General features: G+C 35.6%; 1 protein-coding gene across 1 annotated transcript in view; it reads left to right on the top strand.

Moving 5' to 3' along the window:
• The window catches only part of PCDH11X (protocadherin 11 X-linked), a 330,947-nt gene extending 325,712 nt beyond the window's left edge, over window positions 1-5,235 (top strand). The window contains exon 5 of the mRNA XM_056124116.1: window positions 4,567-5,235. Coding sequence (XP_055980091.1) covers window positions 4,567-4,760 — 194 coding nt within the window. The 3' untranslated portion in view covers window positions 4,761-5,235. The remainder of the gene's footprint in view (window positions 1-4,566) is intronic.
• Window positions 5,236-22,538: the final 17,303 nt, after the last annotated feature.

The raw sequence follows: 22,538 nt of genomic DNA, 5'->3' as shown, positions 1-22,538 counted from the left end.
CAAGAGGTTCACTCCATGGCTTGGAGGCCAGCCGCACATGCTAGGGGAAAAGGCAGCTCAGATATAGAAGGGAGCACCAAATAAAGGGTATTAGGAGGATCCACCCAAGATGGGAGAAGCATGCTGAAAGTAGACTATAGACAGAACATGACTGCCACTCAATGCCTCTTTTGCAAACCACAGCACTCAAAAGGAGAGAGAGAACAAAAGGGAATGCCCTGCCACAGAGGCAGGGTGGGATGAGAGGATGGAGAGTGGGAGGGATACTGAGATCAGTGGTGGTGGAAAATGGGCACTGGTGGAGGGATGGGTACTCAATCATCGTATAATTGAAACCCAAGCACAAAAATTTCTAAATCTACAAGTGTACCTCATGTTGTTTCACTAATAAAAATTTTAAAAAAGAATGTTATTACCTGGGTCAAAATGAACACATACAATATGAAATGATCTGAGAATATCATATATATGATAAAGATTAAAGTTCAGAATATAATTAATTTTAAAATTTCAACTCATAAAACTCAATTAGTAAGGAGACAAAGAACCGGTTAAATGTCTCCAAAGGTGACGCACAAATAGCTAATAGACAGAAGAAAAGATGGTGCACATCAATATTAATTATGGAAATGATAATCAAAACCACAGTGAGATACTATTTCACATTTATTAGGATAACTTTTGCTAATAAGCAAAGAAAAAGTAATGAAAATAAAACAATGTTGAGAGTTTGGGTTAATTTGAGCCTTTGTGCATTGTTGATTGGCATATTGAGAAATAACCTTAGAGAAGAGGCCCAGCTTTTGAAAAGAGGGCTATTGACAATTTATGGTATGCATTATCTAAAATGTTCAATCTCTGACAAAAATGTTAGACATGAGAAAGGCAGGAAACTATGACATATGTAGAGGGGAAAAAAGTTACCAAAACTAATTAAATGCTTCCTGATAGTCAAGTAAAACAGAGTTCAAAGCAGGCATTATAAATGTAGTCAAAGATCTAAAGGAAATAACTGTTAAAAGTGAACAGGAGGTAGTATTAAATTTTTTTCATTACATACAGAACGGTAATAAAGGAAAGATTATTTTTAAAAGACCAAATAAAAAATCTGGATAAAAATTCAACATAATTGGAGAACTGATGCACCCAATTTTAGTTGGGGGAAGGAGATGGGTACATTTGGTGATGGGTGTGGTGTTGGAATTATGTACAAGATAAACCATTATTAGTAGCAATGTAGACCACAGAATCTCAATTAAAATAATCAGAAATACCTCTGGATTTAAAAGCTCCAATAACTGAAATAGAAAGTTCACTAGAAGAGGATAACAATGTATTTGAACTTGCATAAGAATCAGAAAATCTTTATTTTGATGATTATGCATTCTAAAGTTTAAAAAGAAAAAATTAAATGAAGTAGAGTAATAAATATGAATCATGCCATAAGTTGGCTGGAGCTATAGCACAGCTGGTAGGGCATTTGCCTTGCAATCGGCCGACCCAACTGACCTGAGTTCTGTTCCTCCGCCTTCAATTCCTGGGCCCCTCTCAGAGAGCCTGGCAAGCTACAGAGAGTATCTAGCTTGCACAGCAAAGCCTGGCAAGCTACCCGTGACGTATTCAATATGCCAAACACAGTAACAAGTCTCACAATGTTACTGGGCCTGCTCGAGCAAATCCATGAACAACAGGAGGACAGTGACAGTGACATAACATAAGTATACCACCAATTCTTATGTAAATAGTGTATCAGAATGAAAAGAGTGTGGAAGATATATAATATTCACACTAATAGCACTAATTGTAGTTTGAAATAAACTAAAAATTAAAAGTTAATTTGGGCAAAAAACTGGATAAGTTCTAAATATGATTAACACAAAGATCCACACACAAACTCTTATTCATAATATCAGAGACAAAATGAAACTTCGTAATGCAGCAAGAGAATAACTTTTTGTTTAAAAGTGAAACATAATATGACTTAAAGCAGACTACTTATCAGAAACATTGCATACCAGAAGACAGTGAAATGACATGCTCAGTGTACTGAAAGAAAATAATGATTAGATTTGCATATTTAATTTTCTGTAAAAAAACAAAAATGAAAAATTTTCCCTCGATTAGCCACAGGCTGAAAAAAATTCACTGCTAACATCTCTACATTAAAGGACATGATAAAGAAGTTTATTGAAATTAAAATGTAATAAAAGTAATTATGTGAAATCAGAGCTGGAGCGATAGCACAGAGGGTAGGGCATTTGCCTTGCGCATGGCCCACCCAGGTTTGATTTCTCTGCCCCTCTCAGAGAGCCCAGCAAGCTACCAAGAGTATCTCATCTGCATGGCAAAGCCTGGCAAGCTACCTGTGACATATTTGATATGCCAAAAACAGTAACAACAAGTCTGACAATTTGTTGTGAGACATTACTGATGCCTGCTTGAGCAAATCAATGAACAACGGGAGGACAGTGCTACAGTGCTATGTGTAATCATAGTGACAGCAACATTTATATTAATTCTAATCCTCCCGTTATTCATTGATTTGCTCAAGCTGGCCCAGTAACATCTCCATTTTGAGACTTACTGTTACTGTGTTTGGCATATTGAATACATCACAGGGAGCTTACCAGGCTTTGCCTTGCAGGCGAGATACTCTCGGTAGCATGCCGGGGTCTCCGAGAGTGGTGGAGGAATCAAACCCGGCTCGGCCGGGCTGGCTGCGTGCAAGGCAAACACCCTACCGCTGTGCTACCGCTCCAGCCCATTAATTCTAGTAAATTAAAAATATATTAAGCTTTTATCTACCTCTCTATTTATTGTATACTGCGTCTATAACATATATAAACAAAACTATATATATATATATGCACACATATATTTGATAAAGGTAAAAGGTAAAGGCCCTCCCGTTGATCATCGATTTGCTCGAGCGGGCCCAGTAACGTCTCCATTGGAGACTTTGTTGTTACTGTGTTTGGCATATCGAATACTCTCGGTAGCTTGCCGGGCTCTCCGAGAGGGGCGGAGGAATCGAACTCGGGTCGGCCATGTTGGCCGCTTGTAAGGTGAACACCCTACCCGCTGTGCTATCGCTCCAACTGTATATAAATACTGGGCTTTATATATGTGTATATGCATAGGCATAACTAATTTAAATAAAATAAATATGAACATACATAATAAGATATGCCTCTGCAATATCTATTTAAGTATGAATGAGTTTAAGTATATAAGGTGGTTTTTCTATGTTTCACTGTAATTAGGGTATAAGATGTCAAACATAAGCTTATAAGATATAAATTTATAAGCTCATAAGCTTATAAGATATAAAATGACTCTTTTGAGTTCAAAGGCCCAGCAATAGACAAACAACACTCATAAGGTTATGTGTTTATATATGTAAATATGTTTATATGTCATTAATTACATTACATATGAATTAATAGAAAAAATCATTGAAGGGATTATAATAAGAGTCAAAGACATAGTACAGTGGGTTAGGCACTTCCCTAGCATGCAGCTCATCTGGACTCCATCCCTGGCATTGCATATGGTTCCCAGAACCCCTCCAGCAGTGATCCCTAAGCAGACAGTGGGAGTTAGTCACCACCACCCCCAGTTATAATACTACAATAGAAAATATTCGTACCTTATAAAAGAAAAAACAAAAGAGAAATGGTGGAATAAATGACATAAAAATGACTAAAAGGAAAATTAACTGATAGATATAAATCCCTTTTATTAGTAACAACATATGAATTAGTGTTCCAGTACAAGGAGAAATTATCAAATTTTTTTAAAAAAGAGGTTTAAAATATAAATTCTGTAGGATTTAATTCGTGTAGTATACATACAAAAAGATTCCATGCAAAATGTTAGCAAAAATATATTATGCAAAGAGAAACCATGATAATTCCTGATTGACAAATATAATTACATTTAATTTTAAAAGACTTTAAATATTACTAGAGATAAAGAACTTTTAATACAGATTAAGACTAAGCATAATTTTTAAACAAGAATCTATACTATAGTCTCTGATATATTATGATTTCAAAAAATAAAGAATGCAGAAATCTTGTAAGTACAATTTTATTTCATTTTGGAAGGTATATCTTAAAGCTCAGTAAATGGTATTCTTAATTACCTAATATTAACTCTCAGATTAATTAATTGGGTTCTTAACCAGTGGGATAGCTAGAGTAGATTAGTTCATTTTACATTTTAGGACTATTTTTCAGATTTATTTTAGTTATTTGTCCTCTCTTGATTTTTAAAAGCCAAATTTCAACTGGTGTATAAAGAACAATGATCATAGTTTATGGTCACAAGCATAATTAGAAATATCTATATTTGGGAGAGTAAAATAAGACCCTTCTTATTACTTATGCTTTTCTGGGAATTATTTCTGGACTAGTAAAGTATGAGTGATTAAATTATTGCAATCTTGAATGTATGATGCATTGGTGTATAGATTATTAACTTTCCTGTTATATTGTGAATTATAGTAAGCAATAGAAACACACATTTGAATGATAAATTTTATCATTTTTCCCACCCCCACAGCTGCAGAAATAACAGTTCAACTAACTGTGGAAGAGGCTTCTGACAACTGCACTCAAGAATGTCTCATCCTAGGTCATTCTGATGCCTGCTGGATGCCATCTTCGCTAACCCATTCCAGCCCTTCACAATCACCGCCTTTTGTTCTATGTCACCATACCAGCCCTTCACAGTCACCACCCATTGTTCACCACTGACTCCTGAAAGAGGTCTCTGCTTGCCACCTAGTTCACCGTTGGCACAATCCACTGCTCTCTGTCACAGTACTCTCAGTGACCCAGACAGTCACACCATGCTAGGAAGCCTTCAAAAATACTGGCTGTATACCACAATCTATGTTTAGCACAGGCACTGTTTTTTGTCACAGATCCCTGACCAGCAAAGTCTTCAGCCCTCTTCTATAGTTCTCCCTAGGCACAGGCTGCAGCAATTCACCACAGCCCAATTTTGCTACAGGCTGCTGCCCCTCTTTGCAGCATTGCATCATCTGGATGTTTGAACAAGACGGATGTAAGGTATTGGAAATAATGAACTATTTATGCTTGATGAATATAAAGTAGTATAAAATCTGTTTTATACCACGTCTGAAAGATTTCATCTTAGTGATAATTCAATTGATGCCGTTCTTTTGAGACTTTCACTGAGGGTCAACAAGCCAGACCCCCTAAAGGTGAAAATATCATTATAGAAGAATGTCCCTTAAAAATCTTAAGTGGTTATTTCACATTTTGCAACAAAATGTAAATAATAAAAGTTTAATTTTACTGTTCAATTTTAATGCATATGTAAGACTAAGGTTTTAAATAACTCTGTAAATATAAAAATATGCCAGATCAAAGTCTACAGCAAGACCCCTAGTTAATACTCAAAAATAAATTTACAGTTTGTCTTAACTTCATTATAAATGATAAGAAAAGTTCTTAATTCTTTGCATAGAAATAATGTTAATGATGGGTATTAATATGTAGTATATATTAATTTAGTACATTAATTTTTTTATATTTTACAAATATGCACAATATTGTGGATTTTCTTGCATTCTGATGTTTGTGGACCCAGGACAAAGCAAATGGAAACTTAGCAAGTATCTAATTTTTCAAATAATCTTTAGTTTATGTAAACTTCTATTCATATAGAATTAGAAAGCTTAACATAGTAGCCTATTTGTCTTTTTGTTTGAAATTTGTTTGAAGTTTATCTCCAATTTTTTAATGTTGCTATCTTTGAAAATGTATAATAGAGAGTGTAAATTTCCCTCATAAAATTGACTTTTTATGCCTTCTAGTTTTATTTTAAGAATCTATTTTCTGTTGATAATATCTGTATATATATATTTCCAATTAAGAACATATGTAACACATTTCTCTACTCTTTAGTAGAGTTCGAGACACAAAAGTGCAATATTGTGACCAAATCAATCAAGTATTTGCTAAAATGGGCCTTTGTTTATTTTGGTTTTGGGGCCACACCTGGCGGTGCTCAGAGCTTACTCCTGGCTCTGCACTCAGGGATCACTACTGGCGGGGCTCAGGGGACCATATTGGGTGCTGGAGATTGAACCCGTGTTGGCCATGGTGCAAAGTAAGCGTCCTACCCACTGTACTATCGTTCCAGCTCCAGATAATGGTGCCCTTTTTAATTTACCTTATAATATAGTGTAAAGGTATATCAGAAATCATATTTCATCTACTATTTAAACTTACATTTCAATATAAACTGCGTTATTAATTTCTGGAATTTACATATAGCAGGTTAGAAAGTCACAGGCAAAATATATCAATTTAATGCATGATTCATTTACTACAAATTACTATAAATTATATTTTAGAGAATACCAAGAATGCTTCGTGTTGATTTGCCAGCTAAATACATTATTACTGAAAGAGGTTCAGTAAACATAAACAAAAATAAGTTTAGATAAAACTACACACTTGATTAGATAAGATTTGTTTTTAGTTCTAGCTCACCTTACTAAAGAAATCCACTGATGTAAGATTTAAGTCATAGGAAATCTTTCCAAAGACTTAATTATACAGCTACATCAAATGTCTTACAGTATAAAATAAAAGGTGATGCACAGGAAATATAATGTTCATCATTTCTTGATGTCAATTCAAAATACCCAAATAAGAACACAAAATCCCAACAAAAGAAAAGCTAAATTATGAAGCAAGTATGATCTTCCAAGGAAGAATACTATAGTACTATTCCAAGAGGACATTAGTTTCCTTCTGTTGCTGTCTTTTATTGTCATATTAACTGGAAATTGTATTTGTATGATTGTTCATCAATTTATAGAAATACTAACTCAATTTTTCTCCATAGAAAAAAGGAGGAAATAACTTGTTTTAATATTACACTTAAACCAAGAGACAACTGATGTTTTAGTTGGGGCTGTGAATGCATATTTCTGATTAAATTATAGTCTTTTTTAATGTATAACATAAAATAGATAATTTATGGTTAATTGGTGTATAAATGTTTTTATACAAACTATTGTAAATATTTAAATTGGTGAAGGTATACATTGAATGTTGATAGTTTTCTTTCATGTGTACAATAGGTTATGTAGAATTTTGAAAATGCATTGTTCCCATTGTGAGGCAGTTTTAATCATACTTGATTTGTTGTGTGGAATAACTTCACAACCTTTAACAATTAGTATTTAATGATATTTCAAGCTACTTAGTATTATTTACCTTTTCACTTCAGTGTTTATTAATGTCTTAAGGGCATTTGGAGCATATTGATATTTTAGATGCATGGAATAATTCCTGTTCTTTTTTAGCATGTGCAATTTTAAGGTCTAATGATGTTTAAAACTTACTGATATATGAATCTGTGTATGTGTTGTTATTGTTATTGATGATGGCTTTAAATCTAGGGTAGATAAGAAAATTCAGAATGACAAAATCAGAGCTTCCAGTATATTTTAGAACATTTTTCTCTCTAAACACTTGTAAATATAAGTGAAAGTTTTCCTTCTATTTTAGTTACTTCAATTTTTCTCCATATATTTACTTAAGATCTATATACACATAAAATAGCTAAAAAGTGGATATAAAACAAGAAATGGAAATATTTTAAAATAATTTTAGTGGTATAAATAGTTGCTATCTATCATAATGAAAATCAGAATAGGGGTAACAGTTAAATATTTAGGATTTTTCTGATGGTGTGATTTATTGAGTTATAAGTAGCTTTTAAGATATACTTAAAGTTTTATTAAGATTTTATACAGGAATGATAAAGATACAGGAATGAACAAATAGACTTTTCTTGTTCTTTCTAACTCTGATTGTATGATCAGAATTAGATTGTGTTTATAATATTAAATAAATGGTAGCCTCTTCTGGGTCTGTACCCGAAAGACTTTAAATGAAAGCAGGCTAAAAGCAACAAAAGAAGCAAGGGATATAAGCCCAGTTACCTTTCCCTATGCATTCTCTTCCTAAGCTTCCTCTGAGTCCTATCTTGGAAACCTGCAATTTATAAAGTTTCATATCCTTCACGGTCTTTTTCATCACACTGCAAATTCTTTCTATGAGTGGATATCTAGAGTTATATGTTATCAAAGACCATATCAAAATGGAATTCATAGTATATTAGTCCTAGAATTACAAGAAATTAATTTTTTCAGCAATAAAGAATATTTCCTTGGAAAATTATTTGATTTATTTTGAAATATATACTAACATACAGGTCTGAAAATGGTGTCCACCAATGAAAAATAGACAAAGTTGTTATTCTATATTATGGCTATACTCAATTATATGCAATTATTAATATTATAATTTAATATGACAGTTATAAGTAGGTATTCACTGTATCTCAATAAGATACCAATTGTGATCTGTCATAGCAAAATTAAATAGGCTTAATCCACATGTATATTTTAAATATTACTTTTTATCTCTATTAAGGCTGAATATTTGAATATATATCTAATATTCATTTATGAACATTCTGATTTCTATTTCAGTTTGTTTATTGATATTTTATTCATGTTTGTTTCAAATCAATTTTGTAGTCATATTGAGGTAAATTTCTTACCACAGTTATTAGATTTTTAAGTTAATTCAATTGGCATAATTGATCTAAAACACATAGAAGTATGAGGAAGTTAAATTTTATTTGGACTGCAACCCCTTATACACGATGTGCCAATTATCACACCAGAGCAATTTTATGCGAAGGCCTTATAAGAGTCATTGATATTGACTTTCTTACACTAACCATCAATGTGCTTTAAATAAGTATGTTTTTTAAAACCAATGCAAATATATAATAGCAGAGCAATAAAAAGACTACCCAGATAAATGTGTGTGGGCAAAAGAAAAAATGCGAAGGCAATAATTAAGTGACTTTATGTGATGCTTCTGTGAATATTATATAATTTATGCTATCTGTGCTTTAAGTATTTGGATTTTTGTTAAATACATATTCATGTTTGGATTCAGAGAAGATTTTACCTCTTTGATACCTTATATCATCTCACAATGAACATACTCCAAAGCAGATCTTGGCATGCTTTGGAAATAAGAAGGTAGGAAATTGTATGGCTCAGGATGGAATTTTGTAGTTTAGTGGTAAATGTGTATTAATTACTCAGTTTCAGATTCTGTATTGCATGTTTTTTATTCACTAATATATGTATTAATAAAATAATTATGAAAAATAAAGATGTGTTTCTATTGCCTTTTTTAATTCAAAACCCAAAAGCTTGTTTCATTTAAAATTGGTTCTTAACTTATATAGAGTTTAATATAACTTTTTTGTTGACATTTCTGTTAGCTCTCTTTATTGCTTACTATGTTAGTCCTTTCAATATAACACATTGTTTTGCACATTATTTCAATTTATTTATTTATTTTATTTTGCTTTCTGGGTCACACCCGGCGATGCACAAGGGTTACTCCTCGCTCTGCACTCAGGAATTACTCCTGGTGGTGCTGGGATCATATGGGATGCTGGGATTCAAACCCGGGTCGGCCACATGCAAGGCAAACGCCTTACCCACTGTGCTATCACTCTAGACCCCTTTTAATTTATTGTTCAAGTTGCTGTACCATACATTAATGTTTTAGGACTCATGGCCAGTTTTTTTGTTTGTTTGTTTGTTTGTTTTTAAACAACACCCAGAGGATCTCATGTATAATATTGAGAGTATTTATGTAACAAAATAGCTTAATTCTAACTTAATTTTCACTTTAGCAAAATGGAGAGCCCCACTATATTAAAAACTCAAATTCACAATGTCAATAAATGTTTAATTTTATTTTGCAATTTATGAGTCTTTAAGTTGAACTAAAAGTTACACAGAATGAAATTATGTGCTCAAAATGCATACAATATATAGAATTTATAATATAGTTCTTTTTGTCTCTTTTTTAATTTTTGGACCACAACCAGTAGTGTACAAAATTTATTCCTGTCCCATGGGTCATTCCATATGTGGTGCAGGGGACAGAAGCAGAGTCAGCTACATGTAAGACAAGCATCTTAACTGTGTCCTCTGTACTATGTTCCCAATTCCTTGTATTTTTTCTCACACATCTTTCTATTACTCCCCTGCTAATTTATGCATTATTTCCAAATAGTACCTAATGGTGTAATACAACCAAATTTAAGCAATTTTAACATCTGGAAAAGGAAATTGAAATTTAAGAAGTATGATATATGTATAGTCTCTGGGTCTTATTATCTCATTCTTACTTTGGACAAACTGGCAGGCTACCGAATGTAACCTGCTCATATGGCAGAGTCTGGCAAACTCCCTGTGGTGTACCCAATATGCCAAATACCAGTAACAATGATGGGTCTCATTCTCCTAACGCTGAAAGAGCCTTGAATATGGCACTTTTTAAAAAATCTCAGGGCTAGGATGAAGGAGACGTTACTGGGGCCTGCTCGAGACAATTCACAAACAACAGGATGGTCGTGATGGTGATTGTGATATATATGTTAATTAGTGTTATTTAACTTTATGACTTTAACCATCCGGAAAAAAGCAAAAGCTTTAGTGAATAACATGTTAACACATATGAAAAAATATTTATATATAAATACTCTATAAAGCTTTGATATAAATTCAGTAAATCTGAAAAACTATGCAAGAGAATATAGACTTTGTGGGTAAAAACAGGCCATACTGTAAAAGATACTTGAAATTGTACAATGTTTCAAAAAGTAGAAAATTACTGAACTGAAACTCAGTTGATTTAACAGCACTACTGACACATAGACTATATGAGTGAGATAAATCCCTGGTTACTAACACAAGTGCAGAAACCAAAAAAGTAAGCAGAATTCTACCAAACAAAAGCTCAGAAGCATTGTTTTCTGAGTGAATTCTACAAAACTTTCAAAGAACTAATAGCTCTGTTGATCATCAAACTGCTCAAAAAAATTTAAGAGGGAGGAATTCTATCAAATGTATTTAATATAGGGCTGGAGCGATAGCACAACGGTAGGGCATTTGCCTTGCACGCAGCCAACATGGCCGACCCGAGTTCGATTCCTCTGCCCCTCTCGGAGAGCCCGACAAGCTACTGAGAGTATCTCGCCCGCACGGCAGAGCCTGGCAAGCTCCCCATGACGTATTCGATATGCCAGACACAGTAACAACAAAGTCTCCAATGGAGACGTTACTGGGCCCGCTTGAGCAAATCGACGAACAACGGGAGGGCCTAGCCTATAAAACAAATTTTTGAAATAAAAACAACAAGGGGGGTCCAAGAGATAGTACTTTGGGTATGATGCTTGCCTTGCATGCGGCCAACCTGGGTCCAATCCCCAGCACCCAATATGGTCCCCTGTGCCTGCCAGGAGTGATCCCTGAGCATAGAGCCAGGAGCACGTCCTGAGCATAACCGGAAATGGCCCCCAAACAAACTCAAAACCCCAAAACCCCAAAAGCCAAGGAAAAGAGCACACATAAAAAGAAAGTAACTCAAATGAACATGAATGCAAAAATCTTCAACAAAATCTTACAAATATTCCTGCTCCAAAATTAAATAACAATAATTACCTTTTCACATACAAGAAGTACGGCAATTACAGCAAAAACAATACCATCTGTAATCTTTTCTTTGTTTATGAAAATATCTTGAAATAAAAATCAATATACTAGATTAATACTAGTTATTGTTGATTATTGTAAGGTTTTTTTAAAAAAATGGAGTCACCATAAGATATAGTGTCAAAGATGTTCATGATTGAGTTTCAGTCATACAACGTTCCAACACTCATTTCTTCAGTACACATTTTCCAACACTAATGACCCCAGTTTCTCTCCTGCGTACCCCTGCTCCCCCACGCACACACAGCCTACCTGTATACCAGACCCCTTTCCTCTCTCTCTCCCTCTCTTTCTCTCTCCCTTTTTCTCTCCTCTCCTCCCCCTCTCTCTGCAGCCTACTTCTATGGCAGACAATTTTCCTCTCTTTCTTTCTCTCTTCCCCTCCCTTTCTCTCTCTTCTCTCTCCTTTCTCTCCTCTCTCTCTCTCTCTCTCTTTCAGTTAGGCACTGTGGTTTGTGGTTTTCAGTAATGTTACTGAAAGGGTATCATGCAAAGTTCTTTACAATTTATACTTGTTGAAATATTTAATAATCCAAGATAAACATAAACATATTTGAAATAATTTATCATGCATCCAAGATATTTTCACAATATAACCAAAATTTCCTAAAACCAGAGAAGAAATTTCAAGATGTTTCCTCATTCAATACTTAGTTCAATTACAAAAAGTCATAGTTTATTTTCCTAAGACCTCTTTATCTAGATAGATTTAATATAAGAGTTGTATTTTTCATCTAGCCCTTCAGTCTAATTAATTCTGTAGTCTTTGCGTGTGCGCGCACACACACACACACACACACACAATTCTATTCTAAATGATTATTAGAAGCCTGCCCATAGAAATAAGGACATAAAAGTCCAACTCTTCCCACTTTTAAAAATTCAGTTGCACTTTTAAAATGCTTTCCTTGTAGTTTGGGGGGACGGTGCCTGTTTGTTTTTGATCCACAACCAACAGTGCCCAAGGCTTATTCGTGACTCAGTGCCCAGGGATCACTCTTGGTGTTGCAAGGGGTACCATATGTGGTGTCAAAGGTTCAAGTTGGTATTAGTTCCCTGCAAGGCAAGCACTTTACCTTTTATACTAGCTCTCTGGTCCCCGCATACCAAAATAACAAAAATAAATGGAATAAAATCTGCCCTGATGCATATCAGTCTTCTAATCTAAAGACTGAAGAACTCTAAAGTCATTTTAATTAAACTTAAATAATTATATGCAATTCATATTATCTGCTTAATATTTCTTATTGGATTTACGGTCACATTTTCTCTTAAAGCCAGGCAGGCTGAGTTGAGTTAAAATCAATTTTAGCAGAAAAAATATTGTGATATTATATCTGAAATTACAATGGTAATATTTTTTTTTATTTTTAGTGAAACACCATGAGGTACAGTTGTAGATTTGCAATTTTTTGTGCTTGGGTTTCGATTATACAATGACCAAATACCCATCCCTCCACCAGTGCCCATTTTCCACCACCATGGATAATATCCCTCCCACCCCCATCCCTCCCATCTCACCCTTGTGTTCTCTCTCTCCTTTCGAGTGTTGTGGTCTGCAAAAGAGACTTTGAGTGGCTAACATGTTCAGTCCATAGTCTACTTTCAACATGCATCTCCCCTCCTGGGAGTATCCTCCAAAGACCCTTTATTTGGTGCTCCCTTCTCTATCTGAGCTGCCCTTTCCCCTAGAATACCTGGCAGGCCTCTGAGCTATGGAGTAATCCTCCTGGTGTTGATCTCAGCTATTCTTGGGTATTAATCTCATATTTTGTTTCTTTATATTCCCCAGATGAATGCAATCTTTCTATGTCTATCCCTCTCTTTCTGACTCATTTCGCTTAGCATGATACTTTCCATGTTGTACCACTTGTATATAAATTTCATGACTTCATCTTTTCTAACAGCTACATAGTGCTTCATTGTGTAGATTACCAAAGTTTCTTTAACCAGTCATCTGTTCTTGGGCATTCAGGTTTCTTCCAGGTTCTGGCTATTGTAAAGAGTGCTGCAATGAACAAACAAGTGCAGATATCACTTCGACTATACATTTTTGCCTCTCTGGGATATATTCCCAGGAGTGGTATTGCTGGGTCAAATGGGAGCTCAATTTCTAATTTTTTGAGAATCGTCCATACTGTTTTCCAGAAAGGCTGAACCAGTCGACATTCCCACCAACAGTGAAACAGTGTCCCTTTCTCGCCACATCCGCGCCAGCATCGGTTGCTTTTGTTCTTTTGGATGTGGGCCAGTCTCTGAGGTGTGAGATGGTATCACATTGTGGTTTTGATCTGCATCTCCCAGATAATTAATGATGTAGAACATTTTCTCATGTGCTTTTTTGCCATTTGGATTTCTTCTTTGAGAAAGTTTCTGTTCATTTCATTGCTCCATTTTTGATGGGGTTGGATGTTTTCTTCTTGTGGAGTTCAACCAGTATTTTGTATATCCTTGATATCAACCCCTTGTCAGATGTGTGTTCGGCAAATGTCCTTTCCCATTCTGTAGACTGTCTTTGCATATTGGCCACTGTTTCTTTTGAGGTGCAGAAGCTTCGTAGTTTAAGATAGTCCCATTTATCTATCTCTGTTTTCACTTGCTCGGCCAGTGACGTGGCATCTTTGAAGATACCATTAGCTTCAATGTCATGGAGGGTTTTGCCAACTTTGTCTTCAAAGTACCTTATAGTTTCTGGTCTGATGTTGAGGTCTTTAATCCATTTTGATCTTACTTTTGTACATGGTTTTAGGCAGAGTTCTGAGCCCACTTTTTTGCATGTAGCCGTCCAGTGATGCCAGCACAATTTGTTATAGAGACTTTCCTTACTCCACTTCACATTACTTGCACCTTTATCAAAGATTAGATGATCATATGGTTGAGGGGAGATGTCAGTGTATTCAACCCTGTTCCATTAGTCTGCAGTTCTGCCTTTGTTCCCGTACCATGCTGTTTTAATTATTACTGCTATGTAGTACAGTTTGAAGTTAGGGAGGTTGATTCCTCCCATTTTCTTTTTCCCAAGAATTGCTTTAGCTATTCGTGGGGGCTTATTGCTCCATATAAATTTCAGGAGTGTTTGCTCCATTTCTTTGAAAAATGTAATGGGTATCCTTATAGGGATTGCATTGAATTTATACAATGCTTTCGGTAGTATTGCCATTTTGACAATGTTAAATCTCCCGACCCATGAGCAGGGGATATCTTTCCATTTCCTCATGTCCTCTTTTATTTCCTGAAGTAGTGTTTTGTAGTTTTCTTTGTACAGGTCCTTTACTTCCTTAGTTAAGCTGATTCCTAGGTACTTGATTTTCTGGGGAACAATTGTGAACGGGATCATTTTTTTCATGTAGCTTTCTTCTCTCTCACTGTTTCTGTATAGGAAAACCATGGACTTTTGGATATTGATTTTATAGCCTGCAACTTTACTATATAAGTCTATTGTTTCTAGGAGTTTTTTGGTGGAGGTTATTGGGTTCTCTAAGTATATTACCATATCAACTGCGAATAGTGAGGGCTTGATTTCTTCCTTTCCTACCTGAATGCCCTTAATATATTTTTCTTGCATAATCGCTATTGCAAGTACTTCCAGTGCTATATTGAACAGCAGTGGAGATAGTGGGCATCCTTGTCTCATTCCTGATCTTAGAGGGAAAGCTCTCAGTTTTTCCCCATTGAGGATGATGCTTGCTGTAGGCTTGTGGTAGATGGCTTTAACTATGTTGAGGAAAGTCCCCTCTATACCCATTTTGGCTAAGGTTTTCATCATAAAGGGGTGCTGGATCTTGTCAAATGCTTTCTCTGCATCTATTGATATGATCATATGCTTTTTATCTTTTCTTTTGTTGATGTGATGGATTATGTTGATTGATTTCCGAATGTTAAACCATCCTTGCATCCCTGGGATGAATCCTACTTGGTCATGGTGTATGATCTTTTTGATGAGTAGTTGGATTCTATTTGCTAGTAGTTTGTTGAGGATCTTTGCATCTGTGTTCATCAGGGATATCGGCCTGTAATTCTCTTTCTTTGTGGTATCTCTGTCTACTTTTGGTATCAGTGTGATATTTACTTCGTAGAAACTGTTTGGAAGTGTTTTTGATATTTTAATTTCGTGGAAAAATTTAAAAAGGATTGGGAGTAAATCCTCTTTAAAGATTTGGAAGAATTCACTAGTGAGTCCATCTGGGCCATGACTTTTGTGCTTAGGGAGACTTTTTATTACCATTTCAATTTCCTTGATGGTGATAGGTCTGTTCAGGTATTCCAGGTCTTCTTGGTTCAGCCTTGGGAGTCTGTAGGAGTCTAGGAATTTATCCATTTCCTCGAAATTTTGATGTTCTGTGGCATAAAGCTTCTCAAAGTACTCCCTGAGGATCCTTTGAATTTCTGTAGTTTCTGTTGTAATGACCCCCTTTTCAATTCTGATTCGGTTTATTAGGGTTTTCTCTATCCCTTTCTTTGTGAGTTTTGCTAAAGGCTTATCAATCTTGTTAATTTTCTCGAAGAACCAGCTCTTGGTTTCATTGATCTTTCGGATTGTTTTTGGGTTTCCATCTCATTAATCTCTGCTCTGAGTTTTATTATTTTCTTCCTCCTGTTCGGGTTGTGCTCCTTTTTTGGTCCTTCTCCAAGCTCTTAAGCTGTGAGGTTAGGTTACTTATGTGTGCTCGCTCCTCCTTCCTGAGGAATGCTTGTAGAGCTATAAACTTTCCTCTTAACAGAGCTTTTCTGTGTCGCATAAGTTTTGGTAACTCGTGTTCTCATTTTCATTCGTTTCTAGGAATCTTTTGATTTCCTCTTTGATTTCTTTTCTAAGCCACTCGTTGTTCAATAGATCACTGTTTAATTTCCAGGTGTTTGATTTAGTTTTCTGTTTTTGTGTGTGATTTACTTCTAATTTCAGCGCATTGTGGTCTGAGAAGATTGTTGATACAATCTCTATCTTCTTAATTTTATGGAGGCATGTTTTGTGGCTTAGCATGTGGTCTATCTTGGAGAATGTTCCATGTACGCTTGAGAAGAATGTGTATTCAGCTTTTTGAGGATGAAGTGTCCTGTATATATCTACTAAGTCCCTTTCTTCCATTGTTTCCCTCAGATGAAGTATGTCCTTGCTAAGCTTGAGCCTGGTTGATCTATCAAGAGGTGACAAAGCGGTGTTGAAGTCTCCCACTAGTATTGTTTTGCTATTGATGTCTTTTTCCAAATCTATGATTAGTTGTTTTAAGTACTTTGCTGGTCTCTCATTAGGTGCATATACATTTATTATTGTAAGTTCTTCCTGTTGTACAGATCCTTTGATCAATAAGAAATGGCCTTCACTGTCTCTTATGACCTTCCTCACTCTGAAATCAATGTGGTCTGATATAAGGATGGCTACCCCAGCATTTTTATGGGAGCTGTTTACCTGTAGGATTGTTTTCCAGCCTTTGACTCTGAGTCTGTGTTTGCTTTGACTATTGAGATGTGTTTCTTGCAGGCAGCAGAATGTTGGGTTCAATTTTCTAATCCATCCTGCCACTCTATGTCTTTTAATTGGTGCGTTTAGCCCATTGACATTGAGAGAGATTATTGTTATGGGATTTTGCCCCATTGTTCTGTTGAAATTTGGTGTATTTGAGGGGCCTGTCGTGCCTTAAAGTAGCCCATTTAGTTGTTCTTGTAACCATGTTTTTGAGTCTATGAAGTTCCTGAGTTGTTGCTTGTCTGTGAAACTGTGTGTTGTTCCTTCTATTATGAATGAGAGTCTCTCTGGTTAAAGTATTTTTGGAGAGGCATTTATTTCACTGAGTATTTTCACTATGTCCCACCACTGTTTTCGGTCCATGAGGGTTTCATCAGAAAAATCAGCTGTGAATTTTAAGGATGCTCCTTTGTAAGAGATTTCTTTCTTCGATCTTGCTGCTTTCAGAATTTTGTCTCTGTCTCAGGTTTTGGTCATTTTGATCAGAATGTGTCTTGGGGTATTTTTATTCGGATTTCTTCTAGCTGGTACCCTTCGGGCCTCCTGAATGTGGTCACAAGTTTTCGTCAGCTCTGGAAACGTTGTAGCAATGATGTCTTTGACAGTTTATTCTTCATCAACGTTTTCTTCCTTTCCCTCTGGGACTCTAATAATTCTTATGTTACCCCTCTTGGCTTCGTCACGATCTTCTCTTGCCATCTGTTCCCGAATTGTGAGTCTCTTTTCCATTTTCTGCTCTTTTCTGGAGAGTCTCTGAACTTGATCTTCGAGCTCACTGATTCTGTTCTCAGCAGCTGTTACTCTGCTGCTGAGGCCTTCCACTGAGTTTTTCAATTCGCCTACCAGGTTTTTTAGGTCTGACATTTCCGATTGCATTTTCCTCATTTCTGCTTTCAAATCCTCTTGTCTTTTATTGGCATTGCTTTCCATTGTTTCTTTTAGTTCCCGAAGCATCCTAAGTAGCTCCCTTCTGAATTCCTTGTCAGAGAGGTTGTCTAACACTACAGTACTGTTGATGTCTTCTGGGTTAGCCTCTTCAATAATAAAGTTTGGTGGGCTTTTGCGTTGCTTTACCATTGTGACAAGTGTGGTTTAGTCCTTCACGTTTACTGTTACTATTCTGCTTGATATGTAGTGTGAGTTGAGATAGGCTTATGAGTTATTGGCTACTGTGTTTCTAGTGGCTGAGCTAAAATAGAGAAGACTCCATCTAAGAAGGTAGCTTATGGTTCCTAGGGCATATGTAGTGAGAGAATATTTCTCTCCGGAAAGTGTCCCTGCACTGGTACCTGATTGGAAGGAGGAGAGGGGTCCCCTTCAGCTTTGTTGCCGAGCCGTGGGGATCAGTTCCCGTCCCGCGCAGATCCCACAATGGTGATATTTTAAAGAAACTATTACGAGGTTTTCCTCTTCTTTTGAGTCCTATTTCTTACAGGGTATTTAAGTACATGCCATCTGATATGCAGTTAGATGTATTTCATCTTTTGTATTCTATTAAACTTATGCAACTTATTCTTTAAAATTAACTTTCTGACCATAAGAACATTTAAAAAAGCAGAGTTATAAATCATTGACCTGTCTTCTATGTCCCCTGTGACACCTTGGACAAAACTTGAACTTGTGAGTAAAGCATTCTGTGCTGGAAATCATTTCTAAATATCTCACATAGAAATGGGTACCAGGAATCTGGAAATTCACTAGTTTATCGAACATTACTAAAATATTGATTTAGAGAAGGAAGATCCAAGAGATAACGAAATCAGTTACATAAAATTAAAGAATTTTTTCCTTGAAATTATACTTGGATTATGTAATATCAGTTTTATACTTTTAATAGCTTGATGTTTTACCTGGAATTCGAAGTAAATATTATTTACCCTAATTACTGCAATAATAATTACTTGAATGGTTGTTTAGTGTTAAACACCATGTCCGTTGTTTGATTAATACTATCTCATTTAGGCTTTGCCATAAATCTATGAAGAAGTTGAGTAATAGCATCCCATCATACTCCATATATGATAAATGAGGATTACAGAGGTTAAAAGCTTGCATAAGTTCACACAGTCAAAAGGTGATAAAACTTGGAATCTATACCAGGTCTATCAGAACTAAAATTAATGCCCTCTACAATGCTCAAATGATACAGTGTTCAAATTATGTCGCTTTGAAATTTGCTTAAGAATACTAAGGAATCGATATTTTTCTTCTACATCTATTCATGATTTTAAAATATATTTATTGTTACCAAGTACATCCAGGAGCACAGCGGTAGGGCGTTTGCCTTGCACGCAGCCAACATGGCCGGCCCGAGTTCGATTCCTCCGCCCCTCTCGGAGAGCCCGGCAAGCTACTGAGAGTATCTCGCCCACACAGTAGAGCCTGGCAAGCTCCCCATGACGTATTCGATATGCCAGACACAGTAACAACAAAGTCTCCAATGGAGACGTTACTGGGCCCGCTCGAGCAAATCGATGATCAATGGGAGGGCCTTCACTTTACTTTCACTTTATTGTTACCAACTACAAAAAAAACAGATAGGGAAACAAAATTTAAGAAATTTAATAGGTAAAATAAATATTTTTAATAATAACAGGCCATTCTGTATTTAAGAATAAATCGACAAATCAGTCTTCATCATCCGCTGTTGTATGATGGCTATGATCTTTGGGTTGGTCTCTCCCAGAAGTCTTACATAACTACAAACCTTGACAAAGTTACCTGGACATGAGCTATAAGAATCTTGGAATTTGCCATGGTGATCAATTAGTTGTTCTCTATAAGTGGACATTCACTTCACACCCAGGTTGCACTTATTTCTCTCTTTATTATCTCCTTCCTGGCAGAGCCATAGCACAGTGGCAAGGCACTTGCCTTGCACGCAGCTGACCCGGGCCGCCTGGCCAACCCCAGTTCAGTTCAACTCCTCCGCCCCGACTCCTCTGCCCCTCTCAGAGAGCCCAGCAAGCTACCGAGAATATCGCGCCCCCACGGCAAAGCCTGGCAAGCTACCCGTGAGGTATTCAACATGCCAAACATAGTAACAATAAGTCTCACAATGGAGGTGTTACTTGTGCCCGCTCGAGCAAATCGATGAACAACGGGAGGACAGTGCTATACAGTGCTATACAGTGCTATTCTCTCCTTCCACAGGCCAATATCTAGTTCTGAGTATTGACAAAGAAGAAAATTCTTTAGGTGGAGAAGTATGCTATTCTTTCTTTTACTTGAAAAGTCGTTTTTGTATTATTATAGTTAGGAAATAGGATTACAATAGTGTTTAAGCTTGTAGTAATAATGCAAAAAATTGCTGTATAAAACAGCAACCTGAGTGCCAATCAACTCTGGCTGTCACCGTTGATCTGATATTTCTTCTCTACTGATCTTCCCACTGTTTATTAATTGACAATTATGGGTTTGGCACATGCTGTAACCTCCCTTAGCCACTATCCATGTGCTCCAGACACTTAACCTATGCCTCTATGCTACTTCAAGTAAACATAAATCTTACCCTCCTCCTACCATTCATTAATTAATCAATTAACTATGAATTGTCTGTTAATTAATGTCATCCATCCCTTGATTTGTTTCTCTATATGGCACATATCAGTGAAATAATCCTACATTTGTCTTTCTGCCTCTGGCTGGTTTTGCTCAGTATGACACTTCCTTATTTCATTTATATTAAACTTCACATCTACCCCTAGTTTTGGGCAATCACTTACATGTTTTCTGTGTCAATATATTTATATAAATAGAAATGTGTGAAAATGTAATCATACAACATAATGTGTACTGCATCTGAGCTTAGAGATTCTGGGCTTCATCTGTAATAGAATGTGAGTTTTTTTAAGTCCTGAATAATATTGCCTTGTACAAATATAGTGTGGTATTCTTCACTGCTGTTATGAACAGTCTGGTTTTGAAATTGTTATAAACTTTATATCACTTTATAAATATTTGTGTCAACTTTTATAATGGGAAGGTGACATATTTTACTAGAGCATGTTAACAGTAAAAATTCTTATGAAGGAGAAAACATACAAATATATTTTCCTTAATCCAAAAATAGTGCTTAGGGGCCAGGGATGTCCCACTGTGGTAGAGAGTTTGCCTTGCACGTGTGTCTGGGTTCAACCACACACACACACACACACACACACACACACACACACACACAGAAAACAAAAACCAAGCAAACAAACAAAACACCAGACACGAAACAAAGAAAATGCTTATGATTACTAACCAAAAAAAGTTTCTTAACCTAAGTGCCTGTATGAGACTTGTAAAGTAAGTTACAGTATACTTATTTATTGGATGGCAAAATCAGGTGTGTACATGAACTAAATAGAAACTGAGAATGATAGAATAGTAGTAATCAATGTAGTAAAGCAAATACAGGCATTTCAATATGATTTTTCAGTATGTGAGAAAAAGAAATCATAATTATATCCAGTTACTAAAACTTTTCAGTTATCTTATATTTTTGTATGTAGAATGCTTCCAAATTTTCTATGATGTATTTTATAACAAGAAGATGCAATGAAATACTAAAACTGGTAACATTAGTAAAGGATAAATGTGCTTAATTCTCTAGTTAAATCATTTGAGTAAAAAGATGAGAAAAACACTTGCTAACGCTTTCACTATTACTAGATTAAGAAGTAACAGCTTTATTATTTTTTTATTATTTATAAACCACAACACAAAATTAACAAACATAATCAAATAGGTGCTATATGTTTTTGAAAATTCTTAACTTTATGCTACTTTGTTCGTGTGATAAATGTTTTGTAATGCACCATCACATAAGTGTCACATTTATATAACACAAAATGAAGGTGCACCTGTCGAATATTTACTTAAAGTCTTTACACCTTTGAGCTGGAGACAGAGCAGGAACTTAAATGGGCTCTTTAAATACTTTTGTTCGCAAGTAAATAATACTTTCAGTGAAATTTATAATTTTCATTTACTAACAGGTTTTTTTTTACTAGAGGTATCATAAGGACCAAATTAGACACCAATAAAGATAACTTAAAATTTTGCTGTTTTGACATAAATTGAAAATACATACTGGGTGTTTTAATGCTCAAGTATTTCATTTATTTAGCCTTTTAAAAATATACAAAAACGCAAAATAATTGAAGCTATGTATAACGTTGTTTAGCAGGATGTCTTAATACATTAGTCAATGTAAAGAATCACCTGGATGACACTTTATGCTTCATTCTGTAAAAAAAAAGAATTCAAATTCTGCTTCTGTCATCCTTCACTGACTCCTGAAGCTCTCTGAACAGGAGAGAATGATGCATTTGCATCACCTGACCAACTGTGTTGTCACGTTTTTCACTTTACTGGACAATTTCTTCTTTTCCCTCTTCTTTGGTATCCCGGGTGACTGCTTAGGAAAGTCCCTTTGCTACG

This window comes from Sorex fumeus, unplaced genomic scaffold, assembly GCF_029834395.1.
Source record: "Sorex fumeus unplaced genomic scaffold, SorFum_2.1 ptg000050l, whole genome shotgun sequence".
NCBI classification, from domain to species: domain Eukaryota; kingdom Metazoa; phylum Chordata; class Mammalia; order Eulipotyphla; family Soricidae; genus Sorex; species Sorex fumeus.
Note: the sequence above shows the minus strand (reverse complement) of the source record. Positions and strands in the feature narration are given on the sequence as shown.